The following is a 14,001-nucleotide window of genomic DNA, read 5'->3' on the forward strand; positions in this document are numbered from 1 at the left end:
AAAATATTGTTACACTACTATTAATTCCTTGATTTTAGGCTCTAGATTCTAAAGTACAGTCAACTCAATAAGTGCATAGGCATTTTCAAATAGCATGTTTGATATCCTTCATATGCAAATATTGTGCTTATGTAAAAAAGAATACACAATTTTCTCTTAACATCTCTGTAATTTTCATGATTTTGAGGAATTATATAAATGATGTCTAGTAGAATATGGATCATTCTTAAATATTAAAATAAATTGGTATTGAATCTTTCCCTTTGTCATACAGAATTTCTCAGATAACTGACCTTTGGAATTTACCCAACTAATTATATATTTTAAAATTTTCTTTCTCTGCTGTGATATTGTTTTGGGAGGTCAAGTAAGAAATATTTTACTTTGGATTGAAGGCCAAGGCAATTGCTATTTGGAATAAAGTGTTTTTATTATTTCTTAGGCTTTTAAAAATAGCTGCATACAGAGACGTGACAGGAATTACATACTTCTAAGCCATTAGACCATACAATCTGTGTTAAGTCAAAAGGAAATGTTATCAGATCTTGATTTGATCAATAAGACATGAAAGGAATCATGTTTGTGGGCAAATGGAAAACTACTAGAAACATGAAACCATATCCTTAAATGAGCCACGTTAGCATTTTCAGTACTAGCAATTGCTGGGCAGCGACACATTTTGTGACAGGGAACAGATCTTTCTGCTTCCCAGGATAAAGGTTCCCCTTCTTATTGTACTAACAGGACCCAAGTTATTCATTCCAAAGCAATGTCTTCAGTGGAATTAAGTAAACATTAAGGAGTTTGTGGAATTCTGTAGCAAGGAATTAGGGCAATTTATCCCCAACATAGCATCAAACTTTGCTCCAATATTTACCTGGCATTTACATAAAATGATACTTAAGTTTTTAACAAGCCTTTTACACATAAAGTCTATAACTAAATATTATATATTTTCTTCTAAAATCTTAGCAGTTTATAGCAAAGTCCTCTGATTTAATCTATAGTATTTTATTCACAGATTGTCTACTCTTATCAATTTCAATTCTTTTTAGGAGGCATATTTCACATTCTGAAAGTTCAAACCTGCTTAAGTTAGCAAATAACCTGAAATGCAAAAGTTATACAAAAAATTTTAAGGTCAATTTTACTACTCAGTTAGCAAACAACTTGAAATGCAATAGTTATATAGATTTTTTTAAAGAAAAAAAATAGTTAAATCTTACCTCGGCTGTTTTGAGCGTCCCTTGTTCTGAAACAAATGTAAAAATTGGCATTGTCAATGCAAAGTTTGTTTTGTTTTGTTTTTATTTTAGTTAGAAACCTTAGCTTGTTCTCCTCTGTGGTGTGGTAAAACACTACTGCTTTGTTTTCCTAACTGATACCTGTAATATATTTCCAGGGTCCCTCAGGCCGGACTAGTAATTGTTTTGCAACCCAGGTTCTCTTGCCTTATTGGCTTGTCAGAAAAGTGACTCATGGTTCTCAGTGACTTCTAAGTTATGCTTAACTTTTTTCTATTGTTAATTAAGCAAAAGTCAATCCAGCCATGTTAAGCTTCTTAAAACAAGAGCTTTGCACAAAAGTTATTTGCGTGAGAAAAAACTAGGTGAGTACTTTCCTTTTTACACACTTTAAAGAGTATGAATACCGGGTTACAAACATTCAGCTTTTCTAACCTTAACATAGTGCAAGACTGCATGCATTCTTTCTTAACTAATAGTTGTAATTAGTTTGGGGGCCTTGGTTTTATTTAAATGCAAAATAACAAAGGGATAGGATTGAATGTCGATGCTAATTTCCTTTCATTCCTAGTTTATCTATGAATAGAAACAACAATCTCTCACTGCTCTTCAGCTATTGAAAAGTTTTCAAGTTCCCCAGATCCTCTCAGGTCATAATGTGGCAAACAGACAAGGTCACTGTGATAATGTGTTTACATACACAACACAGGAAAAACTGCCACATAATGTTTGCTTCCTTTCTCAGAACCCAGGAGAACCTATGCAGGCCACAAGGTCCAGACTATGCAGGCAAAAAAACTTCAGACACTTAGGGAAAAAGAAGAGAAAGGAAGGGCAGGACTGAATGAAAACACTGCAGACTTGCTTTTTAATGGTTCTAAGAATTCCTTTAACCAGAGTTCAAGGAGAAAACTACAAGAACAGTGGACCAGTGGCTTTAGGTTGCTTAACACAGGAAGACTGCCTGAGGCATGGAACAAGAGGTGAATTTTTGTTTTTAAGGACAACTTCTGATAAATGGCAATGGAAGATACATGGAGGGAATGTCACCTTTCTAGAAAACAGCTTAGTATGCATTTTTGCCAATATTAAATCCAACACTCTGGCTTTCATAGAGGTATCTGCAAAGTCTGAAGATGACTTTTAAGGAGAAATAGTAGAACATTTCTGGACAGAAAAAAAATCACTTATTTTTTTCCTCATTATAAATATGAAGTTCTTTTAATGAAGCACTACCTAAGAAAATTAGCTTGGGTAGAAGGTGGATTTGGATACCATGTTCAAACAAAGAAACCAAATTAAATGAACTCTGTTTCCTAACAAAGTAGTTTCAATACCTGTTTCACAAGTTTGACCAGAATATTCTATTCTGCCAGAGTAGCCCCAGACTACTTTCTTTTACAGGGTGTAAGAAAATTCACCTTCTGGTGTGTAAGGAAAATGAACCTAAAGTGAGAATTAGAAACTAAATAGGAGAGTTTATTTATTTTATTTTATTTTATTAAATATCTTTAAGTATCATGATTACAAACATGTTTGTAGTTGGGTTTAAAAAATACTTTAAAAAGTACACCCACCTCCCCACCTTCACCAGTACAACCTTCCAGCCACTGATGTCCCCCATCTCTTGCCTCTCCCACCCCCTGCCTGTCTTCAAGACAGGCACTCTCTTTCCCTCACTCACTACCATTGTCATGATAGTTGTTGGAGTAGTTATTTCTCTAACTTTATGGTAAGCTTCATATTAGGGCTGGTCTTTCCAATCCTCATCTCTATTGTCTCTGGATATTACTACCATACTGTCTTTTATTGTTCTTAAATTCCCTAGATGAGTGAGACTATTCTGTATCTATCTCTCTCCCTCTGACTTATTTCATTCAGCTATGTTTCCATGTCCATCCATGTATAGGAAAATTTCATGACTTCATTTCCTTGATGGCTGCATAGTATTTCATTGTGTAAATGTACCACAGTTTCTTCAGCCATTTATTTGTTAAAGGGCATCTGGGTTGTTTCCAGATTCTGACTATTGTAAATAGTGCTGCAATGAACATAGGCATGCAGAGAACATTTTGTATTGTGTGTTTTTGTGTTACTAGGGTATATCCCTAGGAGTGGTATAGCTGGATCCTTAGGTAGTTCAATTTCCAGTTTTTGTTTTTGTTTTTTGAGGAATCTCCATATTGTTTTCCATAAAGGCTGGATGAGATGGCATTCCCACCAGCAGTGAACGAGAGTTCCTCTCTCTCCACATCCTCGCCAGCACTGATTGTTCTTTGTGATGTGTGCCAGTCTCTGTGGTGTGAGATGGTACCTCATTGTTGTTTTGATTTGCATCTCCCTGATGATTAGTGATGTGGAGCATTTTTTTATGTGTCTTTGGCCATCGTTATTTCGTCTTTGAGAAAGTGTCTGTCCATTTCTTCTTCCCAATTTTTGAGGAGGAGACTTTAAATTTTTCACCTAAGAAGACTGAGGAAAAGTTTGCTATTTCCAGGTAACTAACCTCTAGAATGGGAAAAATCTCTGTCCTTTCAAGCAAGTGCTTGTAACTGCACATGCACCTTCAATTCAGTTCAAAAAGGTCATTTTTGTGGACTCTGTTGAAAGTGTTTTATATGCTCTTGACTTAGGTTTCTTACGATCTATTTTAAATGTATGATTTCTTGGCCAACCACTAAGATAACCCCTGTGGCAATTGCTATCCCATCAAGTTCTTTGATGTTCCTCTGACAGTCCTCCAGAAAAGAAAACAATGTCATCTATTGTACTCAGTTTTAAGCATCCAGAAATGTAAGATTTTCATTCGCAAGAGTTTTTTTTTATGTTGCTGCATAGTTTGAATGCAAATTCGTCAGCTTCTGTGTCAAAGAGCACTATCAGAGAAAGTGGGAGCAGTGCACAGTGAAGTATAGAACTAAATCCAACTAACTTCATTAAATCTTTATTTCTCTAGATCTTTGTTGTCTCCTACTTCCTTTTGCATCTCATCAGGGTATCAACTTCTTTCATAATTTTGATAAAATGTGAAAAGAACTAGGTAGCTCTGTGTGACCCAGAGGGAATAAAATGAGAAAAAACTTTTGTACTTGGTGCAACTCTAAGAACAAGAGTCCTAAACTGGGACGTGCCATCACTTCCTACTGTCATGCCCAGAAAAGAGACCCATTTCTTCCATGGACGTGGCACAGAACAATTTGCTCTGATCTGTTCACGCTGAGCTTAGCACATAAAAAGTGGCCCTTGAAGATCTGATTTCTAACTTAGTCATAGCCCATGTTTAGGTTCTGTAAAATCTCTGAGAGTGACGTAAAAGTCAAAGAACTAGAAATAACTCTTAAAAACTAATCTAAGTTCAGAAATTCTCAAACTCCTTCACTTACAGATTTGTACTTGCTCAAGTGGCAATACCATTGAACTGATTGTCACCTTTATAATATAAATTCTGATATTCATATTAATGCACTAGCTTGCTAACTTATAATGGTGATAAGGGAAATCTAGAACACTGTTTCATGTATTGTCAAAGTAAAAGTTTACTCTGGCTAGAAAAATGGAAAAAGATTCGTATTTGATGAAAAAGTCTGTGGACAAGTTGCTCTAATTTTCAAGTCTGCAACATTCATTTTGTCCTGATATACACCCCAAACTGTTATATAGATGTTTATTTTTCTAAAACTGTCATTGTTTATCAGAGTTGATTATCATTAAATCTGCCTTGCTAGATTCTGATCAAATAGAAAGGTTCCTGGTTGAGATCTGATATCAAGGCTTGAAACCTCTTTCCCCTGATGTTCTCAGTTTTTCCATTTTCTTTTCTATCTCATTTTCCTTTATCTCTCACTTTTTGTTTTGTTTTGTTTTTTGGCCACACCCAGTGATGCTCAGGGGTTACTCCTGGCTCTGCACTTAGAAATCGAGCCTGGCTAGGGGGACCATATGAAACGCCAGGGATCAAAGCCAGATCCATCCTGGGCAGCCCCATGAAAGTCAAACGCCCTACCACTGTGCTATCACTCTGGCCCCTATTTCTCACTTCTTTAAGACAGTAATTCTTCAAGTTTCCAAAAAGATTTTAATCCACATCATATCTTTACCCTGCAGCCTATTTTTTTTTAGGTGTCTACTGATCAAACTTTAAAATGTACTTAGCCTTCAACATACTTTTCCATAAGGTGACTCACAGGCCCTCGAGGGGTTTATACCTTGTCATCTTTCATCATGTCCCAACTGGTTTATTTTAACTCAGACCATTCAGAGGAGTAGCGTTACTGAGTTGCTTGGAATCTTTGAAAAAAAATCTATCTCAGCAGGTATAAGGCTCAATATGCAGGTTTGTGTAAGAGAACTAATTTCTTTAAAGATTTTAGTGCCTTTTTTTTCCTTGATTTCCGGGTCACATCTAGTGGTGCTCATGAGTATACTCCTGGCTCTGTGCTCAGAAATTGCTCCTGGAAGACTCGGGAGACCATATGGGATGCTGGGGATAAAACCTGGGTCTGCCAAAAACAAGGCAAATGCAAATACCCTACCTGCTATGCTATCACTCGAGCCCATACATGCATTTCTTATAATTAACTTACTTAAACACAAAAGTCAGTTCTATTATATTTGTTCTTCCAGTACAAGTGGATCTCAGCAATACATTATTACATAATTTGATCTCTTATCTGAAGTTCTATTTCTTAAGACTAAACAAATTCATGCCCAGAAAAACTGTTTATCTCAAAGAAGACACAGATGGGCTGAGGAAATAACAAAAAAAGCCTAGAACACATGGTTTGCATGTGGGAGCCCCAGTTTTTATCCCTGGCTTCCTCAATCCCCTAGGCGCCAAGTTGGAAATAGAGCCTAACCACTCCCAGATCCTCCCAGAGTACCACTCCTCTCAAAAATGGAAACCACAAAAAAATAATAACCATATAGTTATTTTGAAGGGGATTTGGCATCATGGCTGATAAGTTTTTGTTTTTGTTTTTGTTTTTGTTTTTTTGAAACACTGAGGCTAACAGAAGGCATTTTAACCAGATTTTGTAAGAGGCTGTACAAATATCAAGGTCACCAATCAAATCTAGAGCAGTATTTAGATGTTGTGGGGCAATACATAACATTTGGAAAGAGTATCTGATTTCAAGCTCTCACAGAACTCCTGCAATATGACAGTTTACAGTTCATTTCAATAATTATTAATGTATCATTAAACTGAATCAAATAGTTAAATGAAAAAATAGCAATAACAGTGGCACAGAAAATTATCTTGAGAAGTAAAGAGTGGATCAATTTTTATTAAATGCTCTAAGTAAAATTAAGTTGAACCAGATATTTTTTGTTATGATAAAGCTCGACTCATGTACAAGTAATACGATAAAATGCCTAGAGGTAAAGGGCTGGAATAAAATTGTATTATAAAATCTTAACAGTTATTATAAATTACCACAGTATCATTTTAAAAAGCCACTTCAGGTGCCAATTTGGGATGCAAGTTCTAGGTAGCAATTGTGCAGGTTAAACCATAAGGTTATTGAAGCAAATTCCATGCAATTGTGAGTGGCTATAACAGCAGCAGGAACAGCAGCTGGCCTAGATAAAAGAGAGATTAAACAAAGAAGCAAATGGGAATCTGCTTTTGTTAAATATTAGAGCAGCTGAGGCTTGCATTCCCACTAAAAGATGCAGCGAACCAAAGTTATCTGTTCCAGCAATAACTGCCTTCCAATGTTACTTTCTTAATTTAAACTAAAAGAATGCAAAGCAAGCTGTATTGATCAATGTCAGTTAAGGAGTGGACCAAATGAACTTAATCAAATATTACAGCAGGGAAAGAAGCATAACATCTCCAAAGACTACAGTCTAGGATTAGACCTTCATGATAGTTAACTGGAAGGGAGGGAGGGAGGGAGGGAGGGAGGGAGGGAGGGAGGGAGGGAGGGAGGGAGGGAGGGAGGACGGAAGGAAGGAAGGAAGGAAGGAAGGAAGGAAGGAAGGAAGGAAGGAAGGAAGGAAGGCAGGAAGGAAGGAAGGAAGGAAGGAAGGAAGTAAGTAAGGAAGGAAGGAAGGAAGGAAGGAAGGAAGGAAGGAAGGAAGGAAGGAAAACTATGTTTATAACAGCCTTACTCAACAAATTACTCTCACATAATGAGAGTTCATACCAATTCATTACTAAGATTTGGACATTTTGGCAGCACATTTCTAAATATGTATGTGTTGATCACTAAGGTTGTTATGGAGAAAGTGGAGGAGTCAACTTAAGTTCAACAAAAAGAGACAGTGGAACTGCCTGCTCTTAATGTCCATGAAAACTCTCAAATGTTAAGACATAAACTAATGACCCAACCTTCCAATTTGTTTCCAAGTTGCATAAAGAAATAAACTTAAACTATCTGTTTTTCATACTTCAAATGTACTTAAGTTAATAATATGTCATAGTCAAATATTAATCTGAATGAATTACTGTCTTCATTCAGAAATGTACCACAATTTTTGCCAAGCAATTATTATTTTGAGGAAGAATGAAGACTAGGTAAATGTGAGAGATATAGAGCATAAAATGTAAAAGATTTCTGAACCCTGAGAAAATAACTCTGAAATAAGGCTGTACTTCCACAAAAAGAACTGCCTAAGAGGTATTTCAAATATTTAATGATTAGTATTAAGTTATATCTAATAATACTCATAAAGAATATATTGGTGTTGAAAAATTACCATTTATGTGAAAGAGAAAGCAAGTTGATATTAATGACTCCAGTCCTACACTTGGTCGTAAGGGCTAGATACAAAATGTAAACACATTCCTTATGGTGAAAGAGCATATAATCCACCAGAGGAACAGGGAGAATGGAGCAAATAGAGATGTGCTTATTAAATAGCCCATGTATTCTACACATTGTCCAAATTCTCTTGTAATTAAATTAAAGCCATCTGACTTTTTTTAAAATGTCATTGCTCACTTGAGGTCCATTGGTCTTGAGAGCAGCAACCCTGGTGCCCATGTTTTGAATTGGCAGTCATAAATGGAATTGACTTAGACATGGGAGTCTTTCCTTAGAAGCTATCTTGTGAAACATTAGAATTCTACATAGATGTGAGAAATGAACTTTTATGTGTTAACGTCACTGGGATATAAAGTTTTTCTGTTACACAGCTCTGCCTAACCATGAGTAAAAACAAAATCTACATACAAATTTGTAAAAGCATGGTTTAATTTAGACCAGTGGTCTTCAAACAGCAATGATAGACCAGTGCTGGTTGGCAAGTATAGAAAGAATGAAAAGCACTGATAATTGTCAGTCAATCCATGAACCAATATGCATGACTACAGGTTTAAATACTGAAGAACACCAATTTAATACTATCAGTAGCTGATTTAGGTGAGATTAAGTGATTGGCAAGAGCCTGAAGAGAAAGAAAAGAAGGGTAGATGTTCAAACAAAGGGAATTTTTTCAAGTAGAGGAAACAGTAAGAGCCAACCAAGAATTTGGAAACCGGAATTGACCGGCTCAAGGAGTAAATTTCCCCAGAAGTAGTCATTAGGTGTTCTGAGAGTGGTTCGCTTTCTTGCTATTTATTAACCCAACAGGAAATTAATGGCCTAATCATCTACAATCAGGGTGTGAGCCTTTCCTTGCATAAATATTGGAAAGGACTGAGAAATATTTACCATTTTTCTATCATTTTAGGGGGGTTATGGAAGAATTGGGCACACCTTGCTGTGTTCAGGGCTTACTCCTGGCTCTCTGCTCAGAGAGCACCTCTGGCAGGATTTGTGAATACAATGTAGGGTATAGGGATTGAACCAGAGTAAAGTGTGTACAAGGTGATGCTACTCTATAGCTGTATCATCTCTCCAGTTCTTCATTATGCATTCTTAAAGTACCAGCTAGAGTCAGAAGGTGTTAACTATATCCACGTCAAGGTCTAGTCTTAACAAGGATGGAGTCAATACTTGTATTATATTACACAGCCTTTTTATTCTGGCTGTAGGATCCAGAAACCTTTCTGCTCTACAGTTCTATTGATTTGCTTTGTCATGTACCACTGGCCTCTGGTCATTCATCCACCACAGCTTCAGAAGTACCATCAACAGTGGAAGGTTCTTCTCCTTAAGAAGCTCTTAGTATATTTTCTAAGAAATTAAAGGTAGAGTGAGCAGAATCGTGACATAATCAGACTTGAATTTAATAATGATCATGTTAGAAATTAGATAAGAATAAGATTATTTTTTGATCAAGAAACATGAAATTTTACATCTCAGAATTATCACTCCAAAGAAACCCAAAAGAAGGACTACAAACTGTTATGTATCTTAAGTTGAGAGAAGAAGGTAATTCAAACCTGACTCCCAAGCTTGGATGAATACATGGAATTTATATATTTAACTAAGAAAAAGAATAGCAGTAGAAAGTTTGTGTAGTTACTAGTGAGGTTAAATTGAATATGCAAAAATATATCAGTGCAGGACACCTGGGAAGGTAAACATGAAGTTAAGATGGAAATTTTTAAACCAGAATTCAAAAAAAAAGATTCTATGTGGAAATGGGTCCTTATCAATCTGGGATATAGTTTGTAACTTATGCCAGAAAAATTATTCAATTCTTCAAAGAATGATGGAGCAGAAAGATGGCTAGTAAGATGTGATATAATTTGGAAAAATGATCTAGGTGAATTGTTAATAGTATTAAATAACAAAGGTCAAGTAAGGTAAGACCTGAAATGTGATAAGTGAACAGGCAACAAAGAAGGGTGCGGAACTCTCTTGCCTTCATTTCACTTCTGAGTTACAATGTCATTTTATAAAATGTCTCCCTCTTTTTTCCAGTGATCATCATCCCCTTATCTCTAAGTATGCCCAATAATGAATAAAAATGGTAAGTTCCTTACTATAACTTTCAATTCATTTTATGTAGCAAACTTGTAATGGAAAATATCTAAGTAAATAAGCATTATCTACTATATTAACATTATCTTATGTTATTGTGATTACACAATAAATATGAATAGATAATTGATATAAATATTAAAATCATCTTATATATATTATATATTACATTAATTATATTATATTTTCCCAGGAAAAAATTTCTTCCTCATAACATAAGAGCTTTATGTCTTTTGGCTCTAATATACTCTTAGAAATACTTAAAACTCTTAGAAATACACTAAGAGATACTTAAAAAAAAAAAGGTAGATTTGATTTCCCCCATAAGGAGTCACATATTTCTGAAAGCACTTGAAAACATTTAAATACAAACACATTTGGCAGTTACCAATTTACATAGTTTTGTTTAGAAATTGATTTAAAAATCCCTCTTCTTTACACAATTTAAGTGCAGGTTTATTTGCTAGGCTCAGGTACAATGCATGTGAAATATTGAAATATTGACAGGTAGCATCATGGCTAACTTGTGGAACTGGGAATAGAGCCTATTGTGAAGAGCAAAGTCAGAAATTAGATTGCTCAATTTGAATTCTGGCTGTATGGACTAAGGAACTTAATTATGTAATTTCTGTGCCTCAATGCCTTATATGAAAATGAAGAATATCAAGAGCATCAAATGTGGGGGGGATTTTAAAATTAAATGAATTGATATTATTTAAAATCTAAAACTTCATCCTAAATTTTTTTAGGGAAAGATAGTACAAGAGGTAAGATGCTTTTCCTTGCATGTAGCTGGTTCCAATTAAATACACAGCACTATACATGGTCTTCTTTTTTTAATTTTTAATTTTTATTTCTTTTAAATAATATATTTAAGTACTGTGATTACAGACATGATTGTAGTTGGGTTTCAGTCATATAAAGAACACTCTGCCTCACCAGTGCAACATTCTCATCACCAATGCCCCCACTGTACCTCACTTTGACCCCTGCTGAGGGTTCTGTCTAATTCCAGTCAGTCCTGTCTTCTCAAGTTCCATTGCATGAGTGAATGTGTCCCAAGGCCTGCTTTCCCCCCAAACAAAAAAAAAACAAGTAAGACCTTGAAAGCATGATTCTGTTTTTATAAGGGAAAATACTAGAACTTACTAACTTTAAATAATGTGTCAAAAGTTAACTAGAGAGCAAACTGCTAAGCTGGTTCAAGACAAATTTAGTCACCAATACTGGTAAACTTTGATATGTTTTTAGCACAACACAATCTTCTTAAACAAAGTACTTATCTGAAGACAAGGACACAGAAAGTGAGTTAGAAACAGTTACTACAGCATCTGACTAGTCCATTAAGTCTTGTTCTATTTGACATATAAAAAATTTTTAAATAAGCATGGTGCTTAAGTAAAGTGTCTCAGAACACTCAAGTATAAACTGACCCCCCTAATTTTACCCTAAAAACTGGGAAAACTTAGTGACTCAAGTATAAGCCGAGGTGGAAAATGCAGCAGCCACTGGTAAATTTCAAAAATAAAAATATATACCCAAAACAATTATAATAATTGAGGAATCTGTAGGTTAAATGTTTTTTTCGATGTTTATTACTAAAGAAAAACTGTAAACTAGCACCAATAACTTGAAAACTTAAAAAGTGCAGAAAACCGTAGCTTAACAGGTGATCAAGCTAAATCACAAAGGTTAAAATCCTTCAAAACTGAATTCCTCCTCCTCCTCATCTGTATGCCCAAACAGAGCTTCAGCTGTATTTGATGTGAGGGTATCAGCATAGACATTGTCATCCCGGAGTTTGCAGATATCATTATCACTGTTGTTGGTCTCATACAAAGTGCAGAATATTGTGGGTTCAATAGTTTAGTGGCATCCAGTTCAGTTCAGCTGCCTACTTCTTCAGCTCAGCCACGTCTTGCGGACTGAGCTGAAGTACCGCCCCCTCCAGCAGAGGGCAGAAGATGAAGAGGAAGAGGGCAGAAGATGACTGGAGACTATGTGCATTTGATTCGGTGCACAAGCTTATACTCGAGTATATATGGTACTTTCCTTAAGCACCATGGTTATAAAATTGTTCATAACTGAGTTTCAGTCGTAGAATATGCATCATTCTTCCACCTACCCACCCCTGCTTGTCTCTGGAGCAGGCATTTTGCTTCTCTCTCTCTCTCTCTCTCTCTCTCTCTCTCTCTCTCTCTCTCTCTCTCTCTCTCTCTCTCTCTCTCTCTCTCTCTCTCTCTACTGTTGTTAATGAAGTGGTATCATACATGCCATTTTTTTTCTCCTTTCAGCATTCAGTTTTGTCCAGAGTGATCAGTTCCAACTATCATTGTCATACCCTTCTCTACACTAACTGTACTCACTGCTTTGTTGCAAGTTTCCTATTGGTCTCTATTATCTCTAAATATAATTACCACATTATCTTTTATTTTTCTTATATACCATAAATGAGTGAGATTATTCTATGTCTACTCCTCTCCCTGTGACTCATTTCACTCAGAGTAATACTCTCCACATCCATCCTTGTGTAAGTAAATTTCATGACTACATTTTATTTAACAGCTGAATAGTATTCCATTATATAGATGTACCACTTTCTTTAGCCACTCAATTGTTTTCAGGCAGTTGGATTGTTATCAAATTCTGGCTACTGTAAAAATGCTTTGATGAACCTAAGAACGCAGAGGGCTTTTCTGCAGGGTGTTTTTGGGTTCCTAGGGTATATCCCTAGGAAAATGCTCTATGTCACCAATCATCAGAGAGATGCAAATCGAAACATCAATGTTATCATCTCACACATCACAAAGAACAAAAACAAGCAGTGCTAGTGCAGATGCGGGAGAAAGGGATTCTTACTGTTGAGTCAGGAATATTGACAAATTCAGCCTTTTTGGGAAAACAATATGGATATTCCTCAAAAAGCTAAAAGTTAACATAAAATTTTTTAAATTTTGTTTTTGTTTGTTTTTGGCTTTATGGCTATATTAGGTTGTGTTTAGTGTTTACTCCTGGATCTGCACTAAAAATTACCTCCTGGCAGGACTCGGTGAACCATCTAAGATCACAGGGCTGAAACTTAGTTCAGCTGGATGCAAGGAAAGCACCGTTCCCACTGTACTATATTTCCAGCCACAAAAGTTCTGAGTTCTTATTATGTCCAGGCATTGTACCAAGAAGCAGAAGCAGTACATATTTAAACCTCAAAATAATCCTTGAACTTAAATTTTATAGATGAATAAGCAAAAGCTCTGAATGATTTTACCAAGCTTAAAAACAACTAGAATACAACCATTACTAGTTGTTCTCAACCACTCTACACTATCCCTTTAACTCAAATGCAAGAACCATGCCAAATATGAACTCAGGAAAAAACTCATCAGAAACTCTTAACCTACCATGAGAATTGACAGGTTATTGTCCATTCCAAAAATTAAAAATGAGGGCCGGAGCGGTGGTGCAACCGGTAGGGTGTCTGCCTTGCACACTAACCTAGAATGGACAGCGGTTCAATCCCTCCACCCAGGTGTCCAATATGGTCCCTCAAGCCAGGGGCGATTTCTGAGCGTATAGCCAGGAGTAACCTCTGAGCGTCACTGGGTGTGGCCCCAAAACAAACAAACAAACAAACGACAAAAAATAAAAATTGCTCACAAAAAACTGGAACAATAGACATGCTGATAAACTGTACTAAGTAGATAATGAAAGACTAAAAATAAGAATATATTTTACAATTTGTATCTGTTTAACCTTCAGAAACATTATTAGGTCCTACTCTGTCTTCTTTACTTAACAGACCTTGAGCAAGTTGCACAACTCCCTCATAAAGTGGAGATCAAAGGCTGCTCTGAGGACTAAAAAAATTAATACAGGAAGGCCTT

General features: G+C 35.9%; 1 protein-coding gene across 1 annotated transcript in view; it reads right to left on the reverse strand.

The window, feature by feature from the left end:
• The window catches only part of VAV3 (vav guanine nucleotide exchange factor 3), a 358,886-nt gene that overhangs the window by 127,224 nt on the left and 217,661 nt on the right, over window positions 1-14,001 (reverse strand). Inside the window, 1 exon segment of the mRNA XM_049765842.1 lies at window positions 1,227-1,252. Within this exon segment, the coding sequence (XP_049621799.1) occupies window positions 1,227-1,252 (26 nt within the window).

Source organism: Suncus etruscus, chromosome 19, assembly GCF_024139225.1.
Source record: "Suncus etruscus isolate mSunEtr1 chromosome 19, mSunEtr1.pri.cur, whole genome shotgun sequence".
Classification (NCBI taxonomy): domain Eukaryota; kingdom Metazoa; phylum Chordata; class Mammalia; order Eulipotyphla; family Soricidae; genus Suncus; species Suncus etruscus.